The 27,178-nt window shown below is 40.5% G+C and overlaps 2 protein-coding genes across 2 annotated transcripts in view; both read left to right on the top strand.

Annotated features, from left to right (window-relative positions):
• The window catches only part of pros1 (protein S), an 8,370-nt gene extending 292 nt beyond the window's left edge, over positions 1-8,078 (top strand). The window contains exons 2-14 of the mRNA XM_035652418.1: positions 516-673; positions 1,224-1,248; positions 1,329-1,412; positions 1,558-1,680; positions 1,800-1,925; positions 3,301-3,429; positions 3,546-3,786; positions 4,720-4,906; positions 5,039-5,203; positions 5,421-5,589; positions 6,007-6,143; positions 6,251-6,479; positions 6,999-8,078. Coding sequence (XP_035508311.1) covers positions 516-673; positions 1,224-1,248; positions 1,329-1,412; positions 1,558-1,680; positions 1,800-1,925; positions 3,301-3,429; positions 3,546-3,786; positions 4,720-4,906; positions 5,039-5,203; positions 5,421-5,589; positions 6,007-6,143; positions 6,251-6,479; positions 6,999-7,186 — 1,961 coding nt within the window. The 3' untranslated portion in view covers positions 7,187-8,078. The remainder of the gene's footprint in view (positions 1-515; positions 674-1,223; positions 1,249-1,328; positions 1,413-1,557; positions 1,681-1,799; positions 1,926-3,300; positions 3,430-3,545; positions 3,787-4,719; positions 4,907-5,038; positions 5,204-5,420; positions 5,590-6,006; positions 6,144-6,250; positions 6,480-6,998) is intronic.
• Positions 8,079-9,893: 1,815 nt separating this feature from the next.
• On the top strand, positions 9,894-25,123 carry gas6 (growth arrest-specific 6). Its single transcript, XM_035652026.1, has 14 exons — positions 9,894-10,428; positions 10,725-10,885; positions 13,483-13,507; positions 13,596-13,658; positions 16,319-16,441; positions 17,468-17,587; positions 18,291-18,413; positions 19,801-19,843; positions 20,990-21,179; positions 21,268-21,432; positions 21,518-21,686; positions 21,920-22,059; positions 22,140-22,341; positions 22,747-25,123. Exons 1-14 carry the CDS (start codon positions 10,353-10,355, stop codon positions 22,896-22,898), a joined length of 1,752 nt encoding a protein of 583 aa, XP_035507919.1. The 5' UTR covers positions 9,894-10,352; the 3' UTR covers positions 22,899-25,123.
• The last annotated feature ends 2,055 nt before the right edge of the window (positions 25,124-27,178 follow it).

Genomic DNA, 27,178 nt, shown 5'->3' with positions numbered 1-27,178 from the left:
TTTTTTTTTTTTGTTTTTGTTTTTAGCCTGTATGTGAACGGGTAGTTGGGTTTCAGTACTTATAACATAAGAGCAGCAAACAGGGAACAGAAAGTGTGAGGGGTCATGACTCCTTTTCCTACACCGTCAAACAATGCTTGGTCGGCATGAGCAGCTTGTTACAACGAGTTTCTGGGAAATAACGGTTTCGCAATGAGCCCCCCTTTTTTTTTTTTCAGGCCAGTTCACAGAAGAGTAATTAGGTTGTCCACTTTGTCCATGCAAGGCAGCAGCCACATCAGCCATCTGTCAGGAAGAAACAGAGGACTGAAATTCCTGCTGGGATCAGTCATGTGTTATTATAATGTAGCTGCATGTGCCTGGTTGTATTAATCACTCATGCACAGTAATAGGCTTGTGCACTTCTTGATTGTTGTAATAGCATAACATGCAAACACTGACACTGACTATGGAAAATGCAGCTTTACAGAATATATATGAACGAGTGTGTGTGTGTTGATGTGTCTGTCCTGTAGTCCTGAGCCAGAGCACAGCCTCTCAGTTTCTGAGCAGGCACAGGAGAGCCAACTCTCTGTTTGAGGAGAGCAAGAAGGGCAACTTGGAGAGGGAGTGCATCGAAGAGCTGTGCAACAAGGAGGAGGCCAGGGAGATCTTCGAGAACCAGCCAGAGACGGTAAGAGGAGCCGCGGACCTCCTGATCATGGTTATGAGACTTAGGGGAGGTGGGGTGATGAGAAAGAACAAGTGAAAATGAAGAGATGGGTCAAGCAATGTAAAAAGAAATGCAGTAGATCAGACTAGGGCTGTAAGTTATCATTATTTTCCATTAGTGATGAATCTGACAAATATTTTATTGAGTAATCAGTTTTGATGTACATAAAATGTCTGTTCACCATCAATTTCCCAGAGCTCAAGTTGACATCTCCAAGTGTCTTCTTTTGCCCAACCAACGGTCCAGTATATAAATAAATTGGAATAAATTATTGAAGAAAACCAACAAATATTCAGATTTTTATTGTTTTCGGCACTTTTCCTTTTAACATAATTTAAATTGAGAATAATTTTCTAGTAGTAGATCTATAGACAAAACATTTCAGTTATAGGTCAGACACTATATGTTATAAATGATACATGCAACATTTTATTTATCCTGATCTTATACTATTTCAACAGACTTCTTATTGTCAAATGGTAAATATCTTGCCTGTTTTGTTTCTTTCCAGGAATACTTCTACCCCAAATATGTTGGTAAGTTTCCAGAATGTATTTTTTCTTTGTGATATCAGGTTTGTTTTACCTATTCTGATAAAGATCACTCTTTGTTGCAGCCTGTCTGGGTTCACACCGTGTCGGCATCAACAACCAGAACTCTGATTCTGGTATCCCATCGAATCTTCGCACCTGTGTGAAGGGTGAGGGGCTTTCACGTGGAAGAAAAGTGTATTTTTAACGTCAGTTTGTCCATAAGCCCAATACAGGTTAGCCTCACACCTGTGAAATGCTTTTATCGAGGCTTTTGTCAACATCCTGTGTCTGTGTGTGTTTGTTGCATGGCAGAGATCAGTAACCAGTGTACGCCGTTTCCATGCTACAAGGAGGGTTCAGAAAGGTGTGTGGATGGCCAGGCCTCCTTCACATGTGTGTGTAAACCTGGCTGGAAGGGTTTGCTCTGTGAGGACGGTGAGTTCTGATACATAATTTGGTCGAACGTGCATAGACTTTATTAAACGTGGAAATAATTGAACCTTTCGAAGCGACTGAACTGATAAATGTTGTCTTGTAATGTGTTAACTTGGCAGACATCGATGAGTGTACAGATCCTGAATTTCCAGCGGGATGTAACCAAAAGTGTTACAACTTCCCTGGTAGTTTCTATTGCATTTGTGAAGACGGCTACTTCCTCAATGACAACATCAACTGTGTGGGTAAGACTTCATTCATTTCAGTTGCAATTTGTGCAGCTAAACTACAACACTGTTATTCTTTTAAGCTGAATGAATTTCTGTTACACCAAAGGACAGAAAGGTGCAGTTTTATGCACTTTCTGTGTGTGATTTATGTCACGTATATGAAGACATGCAGCTGTTTTACTGTCCCTATGGAAGAGGAACATATAGTGCTATTAAGCAGCTGAGAAAACACACACATTGTGTATTATCCTTTTTATTTATTCATATGGACGGTGGAATTCTACGCAATTCATAACAAAAACTCTGTCGTCCAGCTGTTGTCCTCCGGGCCCGAACCATTTGTTATTTCTAAAGCTGGCCTGAGGTGACCTCTTATGTAACAGCATGTGAAAAGCTTTTAACATTTGAAAAGATGGCCCATCCTTTTACTGTAAACGGACCACCAGCCTCATATGTCAGAGCTGTTACAACCTGCTTATAGTTTGTCGATGCTTGTTGTCTCATTTGTGCTTATTTCTATCTGTCCTATTTTGTGTGGACAGTTCACTCAGTGTTTATCTCTGCTTGTTGAGTACAAAGTCTTTACAAACATGGACTATGTTAGTTTGGTAAATGTGCTTTTTCCTTTTTTTTTTTGATTTGCTGTGGAGATTTAGAAGACCATACAGGCGGTTGTGCACATATTCCATCAATACCTATACCGAATGACTAATGTTGAGTGATTAATGATTTCCGAAGCACAGAATTAAATCGAAGCAAACACTGCTGTAACTGCTTCTGTTTCTTGTTGGAGCTGCAATTAATAATTATTTTCAATGAATCTGTCAAACATTTAAAAATTAGATTATTAATTTCTTTGTCCATAGAATATAATATATTACCCTCACATTTTCCAAATTTTTTTGGACAAGCAGTGTAAAATCCAGAGCTCATGTTCAATTTACACAGTTTAAGAGTGAGAGAGCAGCAGCAAACATTCACAATTTAGAAACTAGGACCAGGTTTAGATTTGTTTCTGCACTGCATTAAAGGAGAATGAGAGCTGGCGACTGAACCTCAACCATATTCTTTCCATAACATCCAAGGTTGCTAATTGTTTCTATGCTAGGTTTAATTTCACAGTAACATATCTCATGAAAATGCTGATTTGTAGCTGCTGGCTCCTTCCTTGAACTCACCACCAAGGAAGAGTTTTCACAACAGTCTCAGCTTGCAGCTGCACTGCATTATGGCACACTGATAATGTAACCATACACTAAAAAATTTGTCTAAAAGCTGCATATAAGAGATTGTAGTTATTGTAATTACATTTATTTTACTCAGACAGTTCATATTGCAAACTCTCACAAGACCATTTGCCCATTGTCTCTTTCAATTTACTATTTTCCAGATATCGATGAATGCCTGCTGTATGCCAGTATCTGTAATGCACCGGCTAAATGTGTCAACACGCCGGGCATGTACGAGTGTCGGTGTCCCCGGGGTTTCAGATATAACTTCACTTCCAAGACCTGCAATGGTGAGGCTTCAATTTATAGTGTCTTTCATACCATCAAGAGTCATACTGTCTGACAAGGTGACAAATCAGACTTCCTAAAAACTGATTTTTGTGTGTTTCTTTTCCTGTTGTTGCAGATGTAGATGAGTGCGAGTTGAGCGTGTGCGACGGGATTTGTATAAACACAGTGGGCAGCTATGAGTGCCACTGTGATGGTCGTGGGGGTTTTCGCTTGGCGGAGGACAAGCGATATTGTGAAAAAATCCCTGTTTGTGTTGACCTGTATGACTACAAGCACCCTGAGATGCTTTACCTGGGGGAGCAGTTTACTGGCCTTCCTGTCATCTACCTGCGCTTCCGTCTGCCGGAGAACACAAAGTGAGGATCAAACACACACACACACACACATACGAATATAGTGTATTTTCTTAAATCATCATAAGTATGTTTTGTGTTTTTTACACTATTTAGAGCAAATAGCATCTGCATAATGCCAGAACAACAAGTCAGTCAATGTGACCCTGGATAAAGTTGTTTGAATTTAAAATCGAAAGCCGTATCTTAACTACACGTACGACGTTCGACTCGACTCTACTCACTTTTAGTAGCTCTACTTCATTTTCCACTGTATATAGTACTTTGATTAGTACCCCCAGAACGTAGACGTGCTCTCTTTTCCTCTGCACCGATTACATTCATCACTCTTTCACTCATCCACACACATATACTACGTATGCAAGAAGGAGCTGCTACTCTTATAACAGAGGATATTAAGAGGAGGAAGAAGAGGATATTGCTTGATAAATCTGCACTTCGTTAATTGACCATGGCATTGTGTGCGGGCAGCCATTTGTGAGGTAATTAAAAAACTATGTGCACTATGTCCTGTGTCACATAACTAATCAGTGGTCTGCATTGTTTTCACATCACCTTTTATTATCAGTTCAGATTGCTTGGAACCTCGACCGGTGTACCAGGTACTATCCATAATAGAAAACCAAAAAAGAACAAGTACAGTAAAGTAGAGTCGAGCTGTACCATGCAGTGGAAAAGTGGCATTACTGTGTAGAGTTTATCTGATGACCATAAAAATGCCACTTAAAGCTCCATATCAGCAAATGTCAACAAAAATGTAATTTTTACAGTAATAAAAGTAGGAATTCTACTTATCTCAAGATAGTTCCAGGACCCTTAGACATTTATACCAGATTAAGTCTGTCTGTAAACTCAAATAACACAAATCAAAACAATTATAAAATGGATGTTAGTGAATGTTAATGGATCTTTGAACTTCCTGTTTCTGGCTGTTAGGTTTGCAGCAGAGTTTGACTTTCGTACATTTGACCCAGAGGGAGTCGTGCTGTACGCAGAGTCCTCCCAGGACTCGTGGTTCATGTTGGGGCTAAGAGGCGGTCGCATTGAAGTCCAGTTCAAAAACCAGCACACATTCAAGGTCACCAGTGGAGGAAAAGCCATCAATGATGGACAGTGGCATGTGGTGAGAAAGAGCTGTAGTCCAGTAATTCCCTACACATACTCAACTTATTCCCCTATGGCTAACAGAGTGGTAGCTGCAGTGCTAATCAATAAGCTGTATTCATGGCAAATGGATTGTGTGTGTAACATGCAGATCTCTGTGGATGAACTGGAGAGCAGCATCAGTGTGAAGATCAGCAAGGAAGCTGTGATGAGCATCAACAGCCCCGAGAGTCTCTTTACTTCAGTTAATGGCAAACTGGAGACCAAGGTCTACATTGCTGGTCTGCCCAACCGCACTGATAACGTCATCAAACCCGTAAGTAGGCCGTCTGAAAGCATGCACACACAATGAGTCACACAGCAAACATGGATTTCTCTTCCCTGTGACCCCATCTAATAACTGTCACCTTAATAACATAATTAAATCAATATACAAAGCATATATACATACACATGTATATACAGAGAGCATATTGAACCATCTCCAATCCAGTGTTGTACTCAGTGTGTGTATCCTTCCATCCATCCATTAGATCAACCCTCGACTTGACGGCTGCATTCGGGGCTGGAACTTGATGAACCAGGGAGCATCTGGGGTAAAGGAGGTCATCCAGGAGAAGAAGAGTAAACATTGCTTCGTGTATGTGGAACAAGGCTCTTTCTTCACTGGGGAAGGACTGGCACTCTTCAACATTGACTACAGTGAGTAAGTTAAGTTATACTTTATTAATCCCCATGGGAAAATTTGGCCTCTGCATTGACCGATCCTTAATATTTCGGAGCATTGAACCTTGGGAGAAAAGTGAAGCACCAGCAAAGGGACACATGAACAAACACGTGTACAAAGGGAGAATAAATTACACGCAGAAAGGCTCCAGTTAGTCCTGCTTGGTGTTGAACAAAGACCTCTTCCATGTAGTAATATAGACTAGCACAGGTACAGATTAGACATATATGGTTTGTTCCACTGTAGCTGTTACACCTGTGTATGTTCTACATTATCCATGTCACGACAGAACTTGGGCTTAGGATTTTAGAAACAGAGACTTTCTTTAGAATTGCAGAGTTGAGTAAACCTAGAAATAAGAAATGTATTTACGTTTCCCTGTGTGTCACTAGGTGATTCTGGGAGCTGGAATGTGGATATAAAGATGAATATACGTCCGTCCAGCAGCACAGGGGTCATCTTTGCTCTTGTCTACAACAACATGGTCCCCCTGTCGGTCGCTGTGGTAACGCAGGGAGAAGAAGATGCTGTGAGTTCATTCACGCTTTTATCGTAAATGAGAACACATCTTTACACATGTAAAAGCACAAATACATGTGATTAAACTTTGCGATGTTAATGCCCTCTGTGCTCTAGAACCTGCAAGTGTTCATGGACGGCGTCCCTGTGGCAACGGTGGTGTCGCTGATGTTGTGTTACCCCGAACGGCTGACGGTGCAGCTCAATGTGACTCCCACAGAAATCCAGATCTCAGCCAACTCCTCCACAGTTACCTACATGAAGTCTGACGCCCTGCGGGAGGCACTGGGGCACCTCAACACCACCATGCAGAACCCCATTAGTACATATATTGGTGGGATACCAGGTTAGTCAAAGTAGAATATTAAAAGCAAAACAAAAGCACAAAAGTAACTCTTTTGAAAATAAATAATTGAGCATAATTTATTAGCTATATTTGACCACCATGAAAGGGCTAATGTGGCTTTCTGGCTGTAATCCTTTCAATATCAATACCAACCAATCCCCATCTTTTTATAAGAAAGCTTTCTCAGAGATTTCCTTATCACCAAACTGTTTACAATTCGTCCTGAGGGGGGCATTAATGTCTGAACCAAATCTCACAGCAATCCATTGCAATAGTTGCACTAAAAAACACATTTTAACCTCATGGTGGAGCTAGAGGAAAGCCAGCAGATCACCAAAATCCCTTCTGAATGTCTGCACAAAACTTCACGGCAGTCCACCCAATAGTTGTTGACCAAATTTCTACCTGTTAATGTTTTTATGTTATTTTGTCGTTTATGTTTTATTGTGGTATTAAAAAGGGTTTTATGTTGACCCCCATCTCTCATTATTCTCACGGACTGTCCTGTTTCTCGTTCAGACGACGTCCCGTTACCCGCCAGCCCTGTGACGGCCTTTTACCACGGCTGCATGGACATCACTATCAACGGCCAGCAGCTGGACTTTGACGAGGCTCTCAGCAAACATAACAGTATTAAGTCCCATTCCTGTCCTCCTGTGACTTCCGATGAGAGTCACCCCGATGCGGCGCACCCGCACAGAGACTGACCTTAATTAACGAGCGTATCGCATTAAAAAAGCCCTCGCATTAGTCTGAATCCCACAGTGGGCCCTTCTTGGGGTATTTTGGGAGATATAGAAGAGGAGAAGAGGAAGGAAGAGGAGATAGAGGTAGACGGTTATAGTCATTTTTGTCGACTCTCTCTGATGGGTTTAATTTTAAGCTTTGTCTTACGCTTTTCATTCATACAGTATTATTGTTCCTGTTCTTGGAGCATTTTTTTTTTTTTTTTTTTAGCGAGGCAAAATGAAACCTGGCTTGCCAGTAAGCTAGTCAGAAGCTGAATAGTTTGATGATGTAGTTGTAGCAGTTTGTTGCAGTGAATTAAATGCTTTCCAAGAAATGTTTGAAAAGAGCTGAGCTCTGTAGCACGCAAACCATGTTTGGAGCAAGAGATGGTTATGTTTGTGTAGAAAAATAAACAAATGGTCAATGTTGGCCAGGCTTTAAGACCACCTGCATCTTTGTCCCTGTTGTTGAATCATGGTACTATCTCTTAAATTCCCTTCTGGTCTTGTGGACGTCTGAGACAAGTAGCTGAAATTGTGGTTGGTGGTTGTTGGCAGAGAAAAGCACAATAGAGAAAGCGGAGCCTCCAGGTTATCGATCCAATTCTTTAGCATTTTCTTGTTCGAATCACCATCCTTTACCGGAGCTCTGAGGTGTTTAGTAACGTTTAGAAACATGGTTCATCATTTTATTTGTATTGCAAAACTGCAACTTGTGTTGTTCCTCTGTTTCTGACCTCGTCTTCAGCGTTCTCCTGTGTCCAAAATTAACTTTGTATATAAAACAAGCCATCGTTAATATATAACTTAAATGTAGTTGTTCAGTGTTTTGTTTGTTTTATGTTTGTTTTAATAAAATTGGTCAAAGCAACCTTATCTAATAGTGTTGAATTAAAACAATACATTTATCTGCCATCTTCCCATCACCGGAGACAAGACCACACAGGAAACGTCATGTTGTCCAAAATGAATTTATGGTCGTCTGTGAACTGATATCCTAAATCTTTCGCCATCCTTCCGGTGCAGTTTGTCCTAAGTCCTTGGTGACACAACACACTCGTAAAGCAGTCATTTACAAAACACTGTTTGACTCAGGTGTGTTTTCCTTTAATATCACGTGATTTCTCCTTTATTTAGAGCCGTCGTTCTCCATTCTGCCACCATCAGTCCACTCTAAACTAGTCAAAATCATATTTTCAATACATTTTAGCTTATTCTACATGTAATATATGGGTACAAATTTGTATTGTTAGCATCAATACACGCTGCAATACTTTTGATTTGTTTGTAATACCCCTCAATTTAGTGAATAATCAGCCAGTTGGTCAATAAATAGATGAATTTTAGACTTTGGGTCCTTATTTAAAAAGACAACATCAATACTGTTTACTGTTCACATTTAGAGTAACTTTAACAATTATAAAGCTGCACCCTTTCAGGCACATCACAATATCAATTGTTGAGCACTATCAAGTGCAATTTTATTGTAACCCACTGTATAATAAAATATAATATGTGACACACTTCAGCCTAATGGCCTAGATACAGAAATGGGAAGACAGAGAGAAATTAAAGTGAAACACAAAGTGCACTGATGTTGAAATGAGACAATGAAAACTGGAAAGGATACTTAAAAATAGATTTTCAGTTAAACAATATTCAGGGGAATCAAAACTGAAAGAAAAAAGTATTTGGAAAAAGAAGGTGTGGGTCTAAAATAAACTGCCCTGGAAGTTTTTTAAAGCTGAGTGAGGACTGCTCTGATTCCTCCACTAAAGCTGAGGAAGAAGCTCAAAGAACTACTTTACTGATTTATGTACTGTACAAAACATACAAACAGCTCATAAAATATGATACAGTGCTGTAAACTAAAGCACCCAACAGGATAAAGAAGTCAAAATTGACGCTCACTTGAACATTGAAATGCTCCTTACATGCTAATACATCAGTATATAACACTGGCAGGGGCCATTCTGCTGGATAAGTAATTTTACTTTACATACTTAAAGTCCATTTTGTTGACAATACCTCTGTGTTTTTACTTAAAATGCAAGACTTTTACTTGCAGTGGTATTTTTGTATTATTAAGCAAAGGATCTGAATATTTCTTCTCGGAAAATGTTAAATAAATACCCAAATAAAGTACCTCAAAATTGTACTTAAGTAACAGTACTTGTGTAAAAGTACTTTAGAAAGTTACTTTTCACCACTGCACTCTGGTAGTGGAAGAGTAGTGTAGTCAGATCGTTACTTAAGTAAATCAATACTACACACTTCCCAACTAATCCAAGAGAGTTTTTAAATACATTCATCTGAGAAATACACATTGAGAATGACCAAATTTGGAAATATGTGAGTTTTCTAAAAAGTTACTAGTAACTGAAGCTGTCAGACAAATGAGTAAAAGGTGGAATAAAAAGTAGAATATGTAAAGCTGAAGTATAAATGAGTTTAAAATGTAAATACTCAAGTACAAGTATTTTTATTTTATTTTTTAGTACAGTACTTGAGCACTGCAGCTCTGGTGATGATTCAAGCATTATGAACCAGTAAGATTTATTTATTTTCCAACTTCAGCAGCGTGATAATGGGTGCACACACACACACACACAGAGAGAGTGAGGGGAGGGGAGGGGAGGGGAGGGATGAGGAGGGAGAGGTGTCTGCATCGTTACAAACTCCTGCCTGCACTTTTCAGAGCTACTCCCCCTCCTGAAGCAGCACAGACGTGCAGTCTTTCTCCGCAGAGTGGGGACTCAAAAGCGGGCTCAACACAGGACAGAAAGGGCTAAAAAATAATAAAAATAAAGTACAGACCGCAATGGGGACGAGCTGAACCGCAGAGAGAGAGAGAAAAAAAAGCGGACGGTGACTTAAATCTGTGTTATGAACGATATGCGGGAGAAGCACACGACCGTTTAGCTCGCAACGCTCCGCGGCGGTGATTTTAACATAAAAAACAAAAAACGTTAACGACCAAGGGTCGGAAGTACCTGAATACCTGCAGTGTGTTTCGCAGTTACGTTAGCCTCGGCTCGGTGCGAACAGCACTGACATTGAGAGACACAGAAGGGGGACAGAAGCGACTGCAAGACGGGACGGGAGAAAGTTTCTCAAGCTTGGCGCAGACACGGCGGTTCAAACAATGCGGCTGACCCCGACAAAGTCCCTTTCATCGGCAGCCCTGCTAATGCTGCTGGTCGTCCGCTGGTCCGACAGCAGTAAGTACACAGTTACATGCTAGGTGGCTAACTAGCTCGCTGAGTCCCCTTTGACATTTGTGTTGTGGTTGCTGATGATGAAGATGAGGATGATGATGATGCATGCCTCAGTTATTACCGTCATTAACGGTGCTTTAACTGTAGATGTTGCGCAACCTTGCTGAAGTGTTTTCGTTTTTGGGAGCCAAAATATTGCCTAACTCCACATTTAGTTTGACCTTTCTCTTGCTTGTTGTTGTGGGTTATTAAATGTGTTTTGAAGGATGCCTTTCCTTTCCTTTCCTTTCTTTTTGCAGTTTCACTGTCTCCCCAAGAGGCGAACCAGTTTCTGAGCAGACACAGGAGGGCGAATCAAGTTTTCGAGGAGACGAAGCAAGGACACTTGGAGAGGGAGTGTGTGGAGGAAAGGTGCACCAAAGAGGAGGCCAGAGAAGTGTTTGAAAACGACCCGGAGACGGTGAGTATGTTGTATATGAAGGGACCAAAGCACCAGTAAAAAGTTGTGGATTTAAGTGAAGGTTGCATGCAGGTTTCCCTCTCCCAAAAACACAACCACAACACCACACCTTCTTCTGGCTTCTACTCCATTGAGGTACTGCAGTACTAAAACTCAGTGAAGGCTGGTAACTCATCAAAACACTACTAAGAAGTGGAAATCATATTGTTTCATGGGCCCAGATAGTTTTCGCCACCCGGTATTTGTCAGAAAACATAAATCTTCAAGGTCGGTTGTTTACATCATGTTCGTATTGACTAAAATCATTCATGACGGTAATGTTACAATAGACTAATGATTCATTGTCTGGGCTGCTGGTAGCTGTCAGTGTACACAATATTCCCATGTCACTTCATGTTGTCACATGTTTTAATCTCCTTTTGTTTGTTTCTGTGACAGACATTGAGTCAGCGTGACTAAGCTTTAGTTTATGAAATACACTTTCAGTTAAAGACAGTGCCATCCCTACAACCCCCCCCCCCTTCATATTTATATGCACACACAAAGTCAGTCACTCATGTGTCTTCTTTTTTGGCTTATATATATTCCATTTACTGAAATGTGGCCCTATCTAATGGAGATCTTAGGCCCCTGACAAATATGGGCTACACCTGGATATCTCTATCTCTCCTCTCACCATCTGTATCATCTGCACAGGCCGTCTTTTACACACCCGTACGCAAAAATGCACGTGAACGATGCGAACAAACTCCTCAGATTCTGATTGGCCTCTTTGGGAGCTGATTACGTGTTTCATTACAGAACGAACATGGGCTGAGAAATGTGTTTCATTCAACACAGTAGCGCTCTAATCTGTGTGCTCCCACCCTCTTTTTTTTTTTTTATTATTTGATGATTACCAACAAACAAAATCCATCACACTGTGTGCTCAGGAACTTTTACTGCAGATTAGTTTCCATTCACGAACGTGCAGATTAGCCTTTTTCCATCCATGTGAACTTGTAAGCTCATTGAATATGTACTATATGTGCTGAATATGCAAACAAGCTCCAGAGGTATAAATAACCCAATGTGTCCGAAAACGTGGAACATGGGCGAGTGGGAGTGTATTCATTCGTTGGCTGAGAATGCAGACTTTAAGTCTTTTAACAGACATCTGTGCCTGGTTTGTTGCATGTGTCAGTGTGTGTGAGCGGTACTCAGTGAGATGAGTTATAGTGTGGGCTATTTGTAGTGCAGACTCTTGCCCAAATGCCTTTTTAAAAAATGTTAGCCGTCAAGAAATATCAGCAGCAGTATATCCTGAAATTGCTGAATCTTTGCATATTTTCAGTTTGGCTGCTTGATTTGGAAGTCCGAGACTTCACGTCGAGGGAGCGTTTGTTAGCGTCGCGCTGTTGACGTGCTACGCTCTTTAGCTGTCACTCTCACTCTTGAAGTTTTGCCATTCGTGAATTGTGGAGGAGAGGGAGCGAATGAGGCAATCAATGACTCAGAAATTGCGTGTAAGATTAGCCAAGAGGAGAGACATGGAAGCTGAGGCAGGACTGAGGGAAGGAGGATTAAAGCGAAGTTGAGCTGGGTTCAGGCAGAAAGGTGAAGTCAGGTGACGCTCCTTCGGGTTGAGTTGGAATCAGCTGGACGCACATCCCCTTCAGAATAGCGCTTGCGTGCCTGTAGTTTTCTGCCATGTCGTGCTACAAAGCTGCAGTCTCATTCATAACTGCATTATTCATTCGGAAAGTGCCGGTCTCTGACTCTGCATTTTCTTGTGCTGCAGCTTTCTAGCTCTGCAGAGAAAGGGAGAGTGGGGTGTTCCTGGACACTTGTGATTATCCTCTGAAACTTTCTGGTCTCTCACTTGTTAAGCCTTTCAGAGGGGGGACAGAAAGACGTCTGACTTTTCCGTTAGGGTCAAGTTTATAAATATCCCCAGACTTGTTCTGGGACCACACTACATCTGAACTAAATGCGGCTGACCTTTGCAAATCGGATCCATTCAGGGGTATAATCAGGCTTTATTTTGTGTAATATGTTCCTAGCTTTAGCAAATTTCCATCTGATTACTGATTCATACAAGAAACTTTTTTTCACCTCAGCCTGCTGCATCTGGCTCCTACTGCAGCAGATGCTCTCTAAAATCGATGTGCCTTCAAAGCCAGTTTTTCCGTTGGTAGATCTTCCCAAATTTTGACCTACATGTGGAGGAGTACTGCAGCCGGGAGGTGGGAGGGATGCTCCTACTATCAGGAATGCAGAGAATTCTCAGGAAGCCTTTGGCAAAGGGCCACACCCATTAGAGAGAGCGCACACAGATTACAGAGTAATCATTTTATAATCTCTGACTGAATACTGCACACACACGCACAGACAAATGTCATAGTCAAAATTAATTATTGATTATGAGATGCTTTTCAATCCCACGAGTACACAGCACAAACATCGGGTATGAAACGAAACCAAATCTTAGATTATGTCAACTATTAACAGGACATCCCCCCTCGAAGCTTAAGCTTTTATTTATGTTATCTTGTTCTGTTTAGAGTTTTGTTTATACGTATATGTAACTTTATCCCTCTCTCTTTCCACTGATTTAGGACTACTTCTATCCCAAATATTTAGGTAAGTTATCATTCTCAGTCTTCATCTCTACTTATAACCGCCAGTTTGACTGATTATATGTTTGTAATCTCATTTTTCTTCCCTCTAGCCTGCATGGAGAAGTTTGGAGATGCCGAAAAGAAGAAACAGGATCTGGTTACGTGTGTCCACAGTAGGTTTTACGCCCTCTTATCTGTCTACTGACTTACTTTAAGAGCTTAATGCACAACTGTGGGCAGGTTGATGGATACCTGACCCCTCCTTTCTCACAAACCCATCTTTTTCTCACCCTCTCTTTCTGACTTTCTTTTTTCACTGTGTAAGAGTAGTTGTAGTGTGGGGTTGGGCTGCACTGCAGTATCACTGCTCTGCATCATACTCAGGCACACATTCTCTAAGCAGCAAACGGAAAAGAAGACAAGATAATGAAAAGGTGCTGAATATCTTTGGCACCTCCAGGTCAGTTTTTGCAGCGTCACAGACAAGACTGACTCTGACTTTGAGTGCCCTATATGTGGGTGAGCACAGGTATCTATGAGTAACATTGCAGCACTACAGTGATGCTGCACATTGGTGAATGAGCGACACACCCCTTCAGACGTCACATACTCGCTCTCTCTGGCCGACTGCACCAGCTTCTTCGTGAGCTGGCTCCGCGGAGGAGTGACGTGAAAGAAAAACCTGACGCGAGTGGAGCACAGGATTTCTGCTGCATCAGGATACAGGGAACCAACCCGGCTCCGCTGCTATTGGCTGAGCAGTCTCGAGGGGGGGTTTCCATGACTCAGTTGCAGCATCGTGGCACGGCAGCTTTTTCTTTTTTTTCTTCCTTTTTATCTATCTGTCAGCACACCAGCTATCTCTCTCACCACTTCCCTCTCCCACTGCAAATCTCTGCCCATCTGTCTCCATACAGAATAGTGGTGGTATGCCAGTATCGAAGCAGATCGTGACATTCCACTAATTCCATTTATGACAGTTTATAGACATGTAATGCTACAAACATGATATGGAAAGATATAGTTTGGGCTGAGTTAGCTTCATATTTGCACATACAGTGTTTGTTCTCCCACTCTTGTCTGTGTCTGTTCTCTTACTCTGCAGTTTGTACATGTTTTGTGAATTGCTCTGCAGAAAAATCCTTTCAGTCATTAAAACACATTTTCACACTCTGTAGCATACACTGTACGTGGACATGAATTGTTGTTGCCCTGTAAACGTTGGGAGGGCTTAACCCAAATCATCATCATTGTGGTGTCCCCACAGTGTGTGCTTTATTAAATGAAAATGAAATGTTGACACGCTGTTAAGGGGCCTCTAAAATGTTAAGCAGAGGAAACAAGAGACGCTCCAGCAGTTACCCCTGCTTGCTCATAGATCCCAACCATGTTACTAAGCTGGAGCTTTGGTCAATTTGCTCTGATTCATTTAAGGACTGCGTTTTAGAAGTAGGCATGTAGTATTTATAAATAAATATACACTAATACTGCTATTTTTATGGTGCTTAGCTTCCACCATTGGTGCTGACTTGTTAACAGTGTGATTCTTGGTGCTCATAGCTTCCCTGATTTTTACTTGTCTGTAACACAGGTTGCAATTGCTGCAATCACTGAAAGAGAGGAGCACAAGTTACTTCAACTCTAATGAAGTAATGCAATTTACTTTGTCAAGCTTTTATAAAATATTATAATATCAAAGCTAGAAAATCACAAATTAACAACAGCCTATTAGCTAAAATAAATAATGCATAAATATGACCATGTAAAATGAATCATCCATATATCAGTGTGCTACTACAAGCATAGTTTGATACTGCTTCTAATATTAATGATATTTTAAAGGTAATTATTGTCCCTATACACTAAGCTGACTAATATGTTGTGTATTTTTGAAAATATTTAACTTGCAATGCACCTTTTTAATATTGTAGCTAACATTGTTAGTTATTTGTTTTAAGATTACAGGTAACATTTTGTAAGATTCTGTTTATAAATTCAGTCAAAAGCTGGAGTCATCACGTTGCTGGAAGCCCTTCACTTGTACTATGTTTGACTGACTGTGCAGCTGACTGTCTCTAAAACTAAAGCTTCTCACAGCTGCAGCATGTAGTTGATACTGATTTGATTTTTCCACTATATAAAGAACCTAACTAGTTTCGATTTACTGTCATGGTGGTCTGCTGTCAAATCTTTGGAAGATTATACGTGAAATGTTGAATTTCAATCACTTAAAACTCGGATGTTTCACTAAGGAAATTAAGATATTTATATTTACAGTTTTGTACACCATTCAGTGAAAAATGTCGTGCTCTGTAAGTTGTGCTTTTGTGTTTCACATGTAAGCTTATCTCTCTCCTGGTTCCCTCATTTTATCCAGACACTGTCCTTTTCTCTGAAACTGCTCGACAAGTCTGGGCATGTTAGCTGGAGTTCAAACTCCACTGCTGGGAAAAGGAAACTGCGTGGAGAGAGAAAAGAGTTGCTCGCTTACACAAGTTTGGATTGAAAGAAGGCTCAAGTGAAATTATCTCATAGAAAAATAGGACAAACAAAAATGAACAGACAGTTGAATTTCCGTTTGATCTTGTTTTTTGTGAGCTAGAAGACAGGTATGCTGTGAAGGATGGAATTAGGGCATCTCTGGCAAAAGAGCTTAGCCAGCATTAGGCTATTTATATATAACTCCTGATATGCAGAACATAAGAGATGCCCTTCCTCTGTCTGGTATCAGTGTACAGTTACAATAAGTGTGTGCATCCGGTCTGTATAGACTCAGTTTTAAAGCAATAATCTCTCTCTCCGTCTGTCTTTCTTTGTTTTCTCACGTTTGAAGATATTCCAGACCAGTGCTCTCCGTCTCCCTGTAACGCCAGAGGTACAGTCCGCTGTGAGGACAAAAAGGGCGACTTCCTCTGTCACTGTTTCACAGGCTGGACCGGAGCCAGATGTGACAAAGGTACTGTCATCCATATGGACTGAGAGAGAGGATGTATAGTTGGACACTGTGTGCTGGAGCTCAGCAGAGGTTGAATTCTTTTTGCACTGTCATTCAGTGTGGATCAACGTCATAATCACAGTGATTTTAGTTCTGACAGACAACTCCTGTCCACTGAGACCCAAATATATGACTAATGAAAGAGATCAGAAGGCAGATATTTCTAGTATTTTCATTGTTTCTCAGTATGTTAATGTGAATGCTGTTTTTTTTATTTTGACCTTGCAAAACTCTAGTGTTTCACTTGTATCTTACAATTGCAACTGTTACTGTTGACATGCCTATTTAGTATCCAACTGTTGTTGTTGCTGCTGCTGCTGCTGCTGTTATTAATGATGTGTGAATGGTGTCAGGTCAATATGAACTGCATGTACGGGAATCTATGAGGTCAAAGCTAGTTACTGTAATTAGATATGAGGGGAGGCTTGCATGTCCTCTGAAAAAAAACTGAAAGTTAGAAACAGGGTTCCACTTTTAGAAAGGGAAATGTAACATATTAAGTGTGTAAGCAGTAACTGGAAAGCACACATAATTTATACATGCACACTGTGAGGGAGAGGGAAAACGTTTCTCTGATTTACAGCACAGCCACCATTCCACACATTTCCACTGTGACTCATCCTGCCACCTTACTGTGAGAGGAAACCAAAACAGATTCAGTTTGACTTGGTCTGAGTCTTTTCCACTTGACGACCGCACTCCTCCTAAACACTCAGTTACAATGACATAGTGTGTCAGTTATTTGTAAGGCGTCTAACAAATGCACAGGATGTTTAAGTGAGCCTTTCAAACTGTGTCAGACTTTAGGCTGTGCACCCCTATTCAGAATTTCAAAATGTAACTTTCAAAACCAATTACGTGAAATACAACCTGATCCTGACTTACTGTGGGAAATCTCAACACCAGCCAAACAGCCCAATGCTGTACACAGCCCATGATGATGTTTTTCCTGCGTTCATGTTGACTGTAACACCATCCTACTTGCAGATGTCAACGAGTGCAGCAGTAATAATGGAGGGTGTAACCAGGAGTGCAACAACACTATGGGCAGTTACCGCTGCTCCTGTCACCAAGGCTACATGTTGGTAGGACGCCACATATGTAATGGTAAGCCAAAAACCATAGATGGACACATCACAAAAAACACTTTGTTTAACTCGAACTCGACTTGAACAGTTTTGATCCACTTCAAACTAGTACTAATACTCATACTAATACTAACTTGTATAAATGTTTTCAGGTAATTTGCGAGGACTTTGCAAGGTTTTCCTGATTGTAGTCCCTATAGTAATTCTTCTGTCTTAAATAATTATCATTCTAAGCACCTAAAGAATAAATGGTTTAGTTAATAAATTAGACTCTACACTTTAACCTCTAAGACTCTTTGTCAGGTCCAACATTACTCGTGTTGTGCAAACCTGCATTAGTTTATTTAATATTCTAGGTTTCAGCAGATGAGCATAAAATCATAACATCTTAATATTTCCATTAGATTTAATGGTTCAATGTAAACTGTGCCTTTGGTGTAAATATTTATTTCAATGTAGGTTTGACGCAGTTAGTATGAATTGCGTATATAATGTTGACAATCTGTGTGAAACAATCTATTGAATCTACAATCTAAGCTGCTTTAGGACAAATTTAATATTGGGGTCCTTTTGATTTAACTGGTTAACCCATCAGGACCAGAATTTACTAGTATCTGTCTTGTGGCTAATGAGCCAAAGTACAATCAACCTCCTCAGATCATGTCGTTGACTGTATAATCTTCTTGATATCTGTCCAGCTGAGCACATTTTGTGTCTTTCAGATGTGAATGAGTGTGAGGACCCAGGTGTGTGTGGAGCAGCACGCTGTCAGAATAAGGAGGGCAGTTACGATTGCTTGTGTGATATCGGCTACGTCTACGACAATGAAACCAAGAGCTGTCTTGGTAAGTGTGTATAGTCACACCATAAAAGAGAACCACACACGACGACACACAAACATAGTTTCATGTGAACTGACGGAGGAGCAACTTCAACCTCAGCAGGACTCGATGCAGCTGTGTTGTGGGGGTCAGGAAAGGAATTCTGTATAAGTAGGTTACAGGTCACCTTCTCCTTGCCTTTAGAACAAAAATATTTCAGGGGTTAAATACACAGGCTGTCTTCTTGATTTCAAATTTGGTGAGGACAGAAATGGTCGATGAGGTGAAGCACAGAAGATGCGCCATAGGTTTACATGTTAAAAGTGTTCATTTCTCATCTTAGGGACACCAAAACATGCATTAAACATGCAGTGATTTTAAAAACAACCATCTGTACAGTCACCAATCAAATATTCAAGTAGCATTTGACTTTTATTTTAATAAATGTAATTAACAGTGCAAGATGTATAGGATAGTATTGTATTCTCTTATTCTGCATGTCAAACATAATTAATCTCATGTTTTCCCCTAGATTTGTAGCTGACAGCTCAGCATGAACTTTTATACTCAAGGAGTGGTAGGATGTGCCAGGCCAGAAAATGCTGCCTTGGTATTTAATAAGATAACACAATGATATAAATAATCACAAGCATCAGGTCTGTTGGTAAAAACATTGAATAAGAATTCACGGAGAAACCAAAGTCGTTAATCACTCGCATGCCCTGCTTTTCTTTGCAATGGAAACCAGACTTTTCATAACCTCAGTGTCCCTCCTCTGAGAATGAACGTTTATTATAGCCAACCTTCTCATGGCCATGTAAGGTTGTATATGAAGTCCACATCAAAGACCACTCGACTCAAGTGTTGTTTTCATTCTTTCATTTGTTGACAGGAAATACATCTTATGTTTTTTCATGCTTGTGAAACTGATTCAGATTCAGATTCAGATTCAGAAATACTTTAATAATCCCAGAGGGAAATTATATTCGTTACATACTCCAGATACAAATGACAGTAGTTTATGACCCAAAAACAAACATAAATATAATTAGTACTAACATGTCAACCACAAAAAAATATAATATGATGACCAAGTAACTAGGAATATATCATATACGGTGCCAGATCTATCGTAATATTACGATCCAGTATACCAGTAACTAATACTGATGTTATGTACGATCGCATTGACAACAGTTCAAGTTTTGACTAAAGTCCTCCCAACGTAATGGGCTCTGACTAACTAACTGAATCCTATTCTCCCTCTAACCCACGAATTCATCTCCTCCCTTCTCCTTTAATCTCTGTAACTTGTTCAGACTGTGGATGCAGTGTGAGACGGGTGTGTGTGCAGAGGAGTGCGGTTTGAACACTCAGCCCAGTTTCCGTGGCTTCTGCTGATGGTCGTCAGGGCCCAATGAAGACTGGGGCCAGGACTCCAGGACGCTGTACAGGTGAAATACATGCAACCTTTCACCCTTTGTTGTGTTGATGTGAACGTATAAAACTACTTTCGAAGTCAAGTGTACTCTTAAAATCCACTTTTCTCTTAATATGCTTCAGCCTGCGTATCTCCAAGCTTGTTCTCCCTGGTCTGCCGGTTTTCACCAGCCTTTAACCCCTGCTATGTCCCCGCCCATCCCTGAAGAGGAACTCTCGCTTCCTTACCTGGGCTCCATGTTCAGCCGCGTCGCAGTGGTGAGGCTGCAGGTTTCCGTAAGGACGAACTTCAAAACTGGGGTGATGAAAGTTAGCGATTTCATTTCAGATCTTTTTGCGATGTTCAACACTCCACAAACAGTTGTGTCCCTAAAAAAAGACACCCCACCATTTTCTACGATATCATATACCTACTAATATATATATATATATATATAGTTACAGTAAATATAAAGAATTGTTAAGTGTATTGGTCACAACTCTTGATTAAGAAGTGAAGATTAATTTTTAGGGGGGGTATTTAAACAACAATATTAAATCTTTTGCCAGACTTGTTTAAGGAAGTGTCTGCCTGCCTGAGGAATTGCATTGAACTCAAAATGTTGTCTAACATTCTGCATGTTTCTTGATTTGTATGCATTACTGATACGTATAATGAGCTTCCAGTTGACTTTTAACATGGAAAGTCAAATATGTATCTGTGGTGTTTAGTGGCAAAGCATAATTTACAGTAAGCTTTGGGCTTGAATCAAATCCTGTTTTAAATTCTTGTTCATGTTTTTCTTATTAATGTTTGCATTAAAGTAACACAGCAGGCTGAACGACCCCTCAAAGTGTAAATCCAAGTCTGAGAATGAATTCATTTGATGTCTAAAAGGGAAAAGTCTTTTTTTTACCATACATAGTAGTTGTATCAGCAAGTTCTAAAAGATACAAAACAACTCTATTATTAGCTGGGAAAATGGCACCAACATTGTTTGAGTGCCAAGTGGATAGCAGATAAAAAATACATGATTATTTTGGCCACTAAAAGGAATAGTTTCTCCCCACTATCTCCTCCCTGCCCCCCCCCCCCCCCCTTTTCTTTCTTTCCTTTCATATTTATTCTAAATGATCTTTGTCATACTAACTTACTCATTCACTGCTCCCCCTTCTGCCAGCTTTTCGGCAGAGTTTGACTTCCGCACGTACGATCCTGAGGGGGTGATCTTCTTTGCCGGAGGTCACCTAAACAGCTCGTGGATTGTGCTCGCAATGCACCATGGAAGGCTTGAACTGCAGCTGAAGTACGGCACTGTCAGCAGGGTCACCAGCAGCGGACCCATCGTCAATGACGGCCAGTGGAGAAAGGTTGGAGGTTTTTCTGTCATGAACAGTAGTACATTGTCTACTTTAGCTTCATTAGCTGATTGTAAACTCTGATTTGTTTGCTTCTCAGATCTCAGTGGAGGAGCAGGGGCGGAGTCTAGTGATTAAGATTGACAGGGAGGCCGTGATGAAGATCGCAGTAAACGGTGACCTGTTCACGCTAAAGAAGGGCATGCATGAGCTCAACCTCACTGTGGGAGGAGTCCCTTTCAGAGAGGACGGCCTCGTCAATCAGGTGTTTGTTTGTATGTGCTTGTGTATTTTCTTGAATACGTACCAAAAAAAAGACACATTTCTCAACTGTTGTTATTATGATGTAGGTGAACCCCCGTCTGGATGGCTGTATGAAGGAGTGGAGGTGGTTGACGGGTGAAGATACATCCATACAAGAAACCATTCGGTCCAATGACAACATGCAGTGCTTCAGCACAGTGGATCCTGGAGCATATTACCCCGGCACAGGCTTCGCTCTCTTCAACATCAGCTATGGTGCAGTGTGTGTGTGTGCATGTGTGTTTGTGTAATGCATAGCATGGCTGGAGTTTGCATAACTGAGCCTAATTGCTTCTTCCTGAAGTATTTAGTGAATGTTTCATTTGTTTGGGTGAATGTTGGTTGGCTTCCATCATCGCCTACTCTTTTGTCAACAGTTTGCCTCGTCTTTGTTTGTCTATAAAGTTCATGACCGGCTGTTCACTCAGTTCCTGCTCTCATCACCTCAGAATCACAGAACCTGAGCGTCCGGTTGACCCTGCGTCCAACGTCTGCAATCGGAGTGCTGTTTGCACTCGTTCACCAGGACAGAGTCCCTCTCTCTATCGCTCTGGCCGACTATCATCCCGACACCGATGAATGGCGAGATGTGAGTACTTTAGAACTCATCCTGTGCATGTTTGAATAATGTTTGTTTTATCTCAAAACTGACTTTTTCTGTGTTTTCAGTTTGTTCTGGTATCTGTAGGTGATGTCATCATCGCTAGCTCTCCTGCTCCTCTGTGTGATGGTGAGAGTCATGAAATCCAGCTGAAGATCTCAGGCAACCAGACCCTGCTGCTGGTCGATAGCCAGTCTGGACGTAGTGAAGACGTCGAAGTTCCTTTTGACCTCCTGTCACAGTCCAGCACCTTTATAGGAGGCCTCCCTGGTGAGGACAGAAATATTTGATACACATTTTGCAGGATGTTTATCATACAGTACGGTAGAGTTTTATTTGCACAGTATGCAGGAGAAGGGTTGGTGGTGATGCTAAGTACTTTGGAGGAAGGGTTATTAATGATCAATATTTAAAATTAATAACTATTAAAACGGTGGAGGTATCTAATGCTGCCAGACACCACTCAGGTGGAAAGGAAGGACTCATAACACACATTAACATGAATTGTTATTCACTGGCGTAATGAGAACTGTCATGTATACTTGATAAAAAGTGTTAATGTGTTTGACAGTTTCAACACACTGACTAATACTGTTTGGCATACTTGTGGTTAGGTCACAGCTAGGGCTGCTGCAGTTATCTGTTGGATCACATGCTGTCATTTCTTCCCCTCAGACGTTCCTCTGGTGTCCACGTTGGTGTCGGCGCACTATAGCGGCTGTATGGAGGTCAGTGTTAACGGACGGCCTGTGGACTTGGACCAGGCCATCCACAAACACAACGACATCCACTCACACTCCTGCCCCCTGCTGGACTCTCACCAGTGACCAGCGCATCAGTCTGCCAAAACTGATCCATACGCAGTTCATTCAGGCAATGGGGATGATTTCCAATATATTTATAAAAGCTTTGACCAGTGGGGAGATGTTTTAGATTGGAATGTTAAAACTAAACAAAACAACTGGACCAGGTATCGTGGTGCAGCTGGAGCCTTAGCCCAGGATCACCCTGTCCTTCTACTGTGATGACACTGCTGCCTAGAGGCATTTGCAGGGAATTTCACAGTATTCTCAGTATAATGACTCAGTAAGGTAGTTAGTCAGCCAATGAACAACATATGTACTAGGCAGAAGATATGGGAATAAATGCTGCAGAACATTGCCTCAAAAACTGCCCATGTGTCACCGCCTTGTAAGCCCACAAGAACACATAGGGCCTTATCTAGATCAATGTCAAATGGTTGGTCTTGGGTCAGCATACTACGCCTGGCATCCTGTGCTTAAATGCAGATCTGACTGGAGCTTTGTTGGCAGACTGACACTTCGCTGCAGCAACTCAGCTGTTAGAGCTTTGGTCATGTTGCTTACATCCAGTTCACCTAAGGCCCACGTTCACAAAGCTTGAAATAATCAAGTGCTAATGTAGAATCAGATGAAATGGGGGGAAAAAATGGGGACCAGATAAATAGTCCTACATCAGCTACCCTACTCAGAGAAAATGTGTGAACTTTAATGAGTGTTTGGTGCACAATGATTTAGGGGTTGATTGGGGACTAAATTAATCTTATTTGCCCCTAATAAGCTGAATCCCATCCTTCACCACAGCAGGGAGGCGTGCTATTAGGCACAACTTTGTGTTGTGTAGAAACCCTTGCACATTGTTGCAGGTAGAAATGGACTGCGTGTGAAGCCATTTTTTTGATTTCCTCTCGACTAAAAGCAGCACTTCATGTCTGCCTGCAACCTTAAAAATCAACCATGTGCCTCCAAAGAACAACCGACCCAAACTTCACAACAGCTTCCCTCCAAACAGGTGAATCATTTTACAAAGGTGCAGTACTGTAACACACAAACAGAGCTAACGCTTCTCCTAATGAAATGTTGTCCTCATTGCAGTTAATACACTATGCATTTCCACCTGTGCATTTTAGAGTATTACAATCTTTTAAAGACCTGACTGACACCCTGATTCTCAATAATTTTCCATCACTGACTTCTTCACAAAGGCCCCTTCTTTCCCTCAGAATTACCCACTCACTCTTTAATACCTGCCATATACCAATCTGAGGATGATAGATTAGCCACAGAAGCACAGGGAGACAGGAAGGGGCCCTCTCCATGAAGGAGAGAGAGTGAGCACTGCATCGACCGCACCACACAAGCTACTGAGAGTAAAAAGAGTGCGCTGTAATATACTGAATATGTAAATAACGTGACTGTACAATGCTTTATAGAAGACAGAAAACAAACACTACCTTATGCTCACTGAGGTTTTCTGCACATTTAAGTTGATCCAAAGTCAAACTGTAATCTGAGTCTCTCAATTCATCTGCTTCCTAAAAAAAGGTTTGAGCAACAAATACACAATTATTTTCTTGAAATAGGAATTGGGAGACTGGGAGAGATGTAGCCAGGGATCCAAGTATCGTAAAAAAATCTTTAGGGACTCAGTTTTTAATTTGATTTTATAGGTGCTGAGTAAACACAAGAAAAACACAGAATGTCAGAGGAGCATTGTGATTGAGAATGCCAAAAGGGCTCCAGTGTTATTTTACTTCCCTCTGTAATGTATCATTTTCTAGTTTTCTGATGAATGAATGCCAGAATATAGAGCTTGACGAGTATTGTTATTTTTTATCATGTGTTGTATATTGAACTTGTCTTTAGTTTTTATTTTTCACTTTAACTGCCAGTATGTGTACTTTGCTGAGAGAAGTCTGCCTTTTGAGTTTTAACTTCCCTCAATGGTGAAAATCCTATTTAAAAAAAACAAAAATAAAAGCAGTTGTATGAACATCATAGAGTAAAATTGTATTTTCAAAAAAACGCATTTGTATGCTGTGTGGTTATGTTAAAGATAAACGTTTCCTGTCCTGCTCCATGTGTGACATGTTGTTAATGTTGTAAACTCAAGGTTTATTTTTTGTCCCAACCACCCAGCTTTCAACTTTATCTCACGCCCTTCTTCAGCGAAAAGATGCTTTGTTTTGTAGACGTATTTTTGATAGATAAATACATTGCATTTCCCACAATAAAAGCTGGCCTGTATTTTGCCAGTTGACTGCTTTTAATTTGAATTAGCAGCAGAGGGAAATGTTGAGGTTTGCATTAGCAGTAACTTGATATACAACTTGCACACGCTGTAAAGGTAAACAGTGATGCTACTATTAATGAGATCATATTTTTTAAGTAATAATAATGACTTATGTGTATATTATTTGTATTCATAGGCTATTTGAATCCAGGAATGGCAGACTGCGCCACTAACAATGCTACTATATAGAGATGCATTACAGAATGTAAAAACCTTGAATTGCTATTGCTGAAAAAAAGAATGCTGACCCTAAATAGTATGAAAACAGGGTTTGATTTGGTTAATACCTTTAATGTTGTAAGTGGTGTTTGATTAAAGATGTGTGCGTGGTTACGTATTCTTCCATATATGATCACCTGTTACCACGTGGCACAAGTCCCATACTTAAAACACAAGATGAGCAAGTTTCATTTGCTGAAAAATGCAGTGAGATTCAATCAAAAGCTCTGATATAAGTTAAGTAAACCTTGAGTTTTGAATATTTTTCCTTTTAATTAAATATTTCTCATATTTTATCGTAAGGGTCAAGAGTGAACCTCCATGCTCAGTTGCCAATATTGGTAAAAAAAAGTTTGTTTTACTAAGTTTTATTTACAATTAGGGGATAAAAGTAACTTCTAAAATGTACAATTTTAACAGTAACACAAGTGGAGAAGAGTCATAAAGTCAGTGAGCTGCAGTGAGTCAGCAATGTGCATTATACAATACATTACAATTGCCAGCATACACTACTGATCAAACCAGACCGAGGCCAAAGCCCTGAGTGTATTGAGCTGTGAAAAAGCATTCATTGCTCATGTATTCAACTTTTTATTTGTAAGAGGAAGAATGTGTGATTTCTTTGTTAAAAAGATACACATAGCCTCACTTTGAGGTGAAACAGTACAGTGAAAACAAATAGTTCTGGTACTTTAAAATGTGAAATTTTAAAGGAAAATTTCGACACTTTGGCACTTTTGCTTTCTTGCCAAGAGATGAGATAGATATACACTCAGGTGTTTAACACCAGAAGTAGCTAGCTTAGCACAAAGACTGGAAATAGGGAAAGGGCTATCCTGGCTCTCTGTAAAACTGTAAAATTGTCGTTTTTGCATGTAGGTTTGTGTACGGATTAAACGAGACAAAACATTAGTGAGCTTCAAAAGTTCTGAGGGGTGGATTTTGTTACACGTTTTGATAGATCCAGGATAGATGTGTCCCCATTTTCAGGCTCTATGCTAAAAGCCAGTCAGGTAGGCTAGTATTTCTGCTGCAGTAGCTTCATATTTATCGTACAAACATCAAATTGGTATCGATCTTCTCAGTTAACTCTCGGCAAGCAAGAAAATAAGCGTATTTCCCAAAATGTCGAACTCTTCCTTTAATGTAAGATTATGATGAAGCCCTTACTCCACATGTATTTGTATGCATCAGCATTTCTTATACGTCTTTAATACATAATGTATAAGCAGCAGCTACATAATCCTATCCCACAGCATGCATCATTAATAATATATACAGTATATTGACTTTAAAGTGCACATTAAATGATTCACACAAACATAATTAAATAACAGCAACATCAGCGTCATTTACTCCGGTTTGCATTTCAAGAAAGCCCTTTTTAACTGCTTGAACAGGAGTTAGTATAGCGAGACAATACGCAGGAAGACCTGTAATCCAATCTACACTAAGTTATAACAGGAACCACAATCAGATCACAGTCAAGTGTAGTACTGTATACACTTATTCATATGTAACATGTAAGCATCTGAAGGCCAGCTTTAGGCTTAAAGAAAAAGTTTGACCTATTGGGAAATCAACTTATATGCTTTCTTGCTGACAGTGAGATGGACAGGAACTTCGAGAGCTTTAGAGATGCTGGTAGGTAGGTGGATTTTGTCTCCTTTGTACAAAGCCAGATTAGCTGTTTGCCCCTGTTTCCAGTCTTGTGCTAAGCTAACCTAGCCAGCTGTTAGCTGTAGCTTCATATCTGCCAAAAGATACTGACAGTGGTATCAATCTTCTCACCTAA

The sequence above is a fragment of the Morone saxatilis genome, unplaced genomic scaffold (genome assembly GCF_004916995.1).
Source record: "Morone saxatilis isolate NCDOM2014 unplaced genomic scaffold, NCSU_SB_2.0 Contig11, whole genome shotgun sequence".
NCBI lineage: Eukaryota > Metazoa > Chordata > Actinopteri > Moronidae > Morone > Morone saxatilis.
The sequence above is the reverse complement of the archived record's forward strand: the minus strand, read 5'-3'. Positions and strand labels throughout refer to the sequence as shown.